The sequence below is a fragment of the Leptonychotes weddellii genome, unplaced genomic scaffold (genome assembly GCF_054177405.1).
Source record: "Leptonychotes weddellii isolate Sample4059 unplaced genomic scaffold, ASM5417740v2 HiC_scaffold_24894, whole genome shotgun sequence".
NCBI classification, from domain to species: Eukaryota; Metazoa; Chordata; class Mammalia; order Carnivora; family Phocidae; genus Leptonychotes; species Leptonychotes weddellii.
In genome coordinates, this window is record NW_027840012.1 from 1 (window position 1) to 2,158 (window position 2,158).

General features: G+C 50.0%; 1 protein-coding gene across 1 annotated transcript; it reads left to right on the top strand.

Annotated features, from left to right (window-relative positions):
• Positions 1–685: 685 nt before the first annotated feature.
• LOC102729468 (apolipoprotein L3-like) lies at positions 686–1,547 on the top strand (the record flags this gene model as incomplete). Its single annotated transcript, XM_006744865.3, has 1 exon — positions 686–1,547. A coding segment is annotated over one exon (862 nt), but the record flags the coding sequence as incomplete, so codon positions are not given.
• Positions 1,548–2,158: the final 611 nt, after the last annotated feature.

Here is a 2,158-nt window from a genome sequence, read left to right on the forward strand (position 1 = left end):
TATTGTTCTAGGACCCTTGACATCCTAGGTGGGGGCCTAGAGATCATTTCCCAGTGCTAAGGGCAAAGGGCACACCTCTCTGTGGGTAAGGTTCATCCTTCAGTACACACGAAGATTCCCCGAATGAAGGTTTTTCTGCTCCAACCCCACTTCCCTTTGTTCATCTACTGAGTTCCCAGTCTACACACACTGTGGTACCGACCGTGTTGACCTGGGAAGCCATCTTTATCAGATACCCACCATTTAAGTGCATCTTAAGATGAAATGGACTTATTTATTCCCTGACTGTGTGTATGGAACATTAGCAATGTACAGAATGTGTTTAACATTGCAAGAAAAATTCTTTACATTTGTAAAATTCTTTTCCCTTTGATTTGTAGTAAACGTTCTGTGGTTTATGTGGGATAGATCGAATGAAGCCCACTTTACAGATAAGCTTTCCTTTTTTTTTTTTTAAAGATTTTATTTATTTATTTGAGAGAGAGAATGAGACAGAGAGAGAGAGCATGAGATGGGGGAGGGTCAGAGGGAGAAGTAGGCTCCCCACCGAGCAGGGAGCCCGATGTGGGACTCGATCCCGGGACTTCAGGATCATGACCTGAGCCGAAGGCAGTCGCTTAACCAACTGAGCCACCCAGGCGCCCCAGATAAGCTTTTCTTAATCACTTGACCTTCACTGTTACAGGGAAGAGGCAGATGTCCTACGTGAAGATCTGAAGGAGCTGGAAAGAGCCATGTATACGGAGGCTGAAGACCAGCTGTTTAGGGAGAGGCTTTTGAGTGAGTTTCCCAAGTTGAAACCCAAGTTGGAGGAGCGCATAAGAAAGCTCCACGAGCTTGCAGATGAGGTTGACAGGGTTCATAAGAACTGCACCATCTCCAACATAGTAGCCGGCACCACTGGCGCTGCATCTGGCCTCCTGTCCATCCTTGGTCTGGGTCTGGCACCTTTCACAGCAGGGGCCAGTCTGGTACTCTCAGCTGTTGGAGCGGGGCTGGGAGCAGCATCTGCTGTGGCCCAAGTGTCCACCAGCATCGTGGAATACTCAAACGAATCATCCGCAAAAGCCCAAGCCAGTCACCTGACATCAACTGATTTTGACAAAGGGAAGGTAGTTGCCAAGGTTCTGTGTGATACCATACCCCAAATTAGTTCCTTAGCAGGTAAAAGCGTCCAAGCCCTGCAAAACATTGCCAAGAATGTTCGTGCCATCAAGCTAGCCAAAGTCAAACCTCGCCTAGTAGTCAATGCCAGGCGCTTCATGACAGCTCAGAGAATCTCAGCTCGAAGTGGCAGGCAGGTGCAGAAAGCTTTTGGAGGCACTGCTCTGGCAATGACCAAAGGAGCCCGGATCATGAGTGGGGCCTTATCAGGTCTCTTCCTTGCGATGGATGTGGCCAACCTTGTGAAAGACTCAGACCACTTGAAAAATGGGGCAAAGGCCCCTTCAGCTGACGAGATGAGGCAGCAGGCCCGGGAGCTGGAGAACAAGTTGGAGAAGCTCACCAAGATCTGTGAAAGCCTGAAGGAGGACCCGAATCCATGACCCCTGAGCAGGGCAGGGAGCAGGGACATGTGTGGGACAAAGACATGGAGGTACCTTATTAGAGGGGAAAAGAGGGCAAAATAAAGAATTCGGATTCGGGTGTTGAGGAGTTTGGTATTTCTATAGCTGAGCCCAGTGAGGGAGGGGTTAATGCAGATGGCGGGGTTGGACAAAGAGAGGAAGGAACATGGAACCTGGAATAAGGAGGGAGGGGGCTAGAGAGGGAGGGGACTGGACTACAGAGGACACAGGGGACACGAATCAAGAGAGGCGTGGAGGAACAAGCGATGGGAAGGCCAGGAATAATGAAATTAGAATTGTTGGAATGTGTGAGAAGATGATGGGTTTGATCTTGTCATCTTTATACTTAGTTCTGAGCCTTCCTGAAGCTGACAATTGCTACTCTGGGAAGGATTTGACCACCGATCTGAGCAAAGACAGATAGCGTTGTCCACTGTGATGCTGGCAGCCTGGTCGCAAGTGACCCCGACCCGTGGCTCCCAGCCACGTCCCACGAGTGACCAGGCGCCGTCAGTGTGGATGCAATCCCCTTAGATGTCTGTCTCCGCCAGCCACTCTGATGACTTCAGAAGTCCCCAGTGTCCTATGTC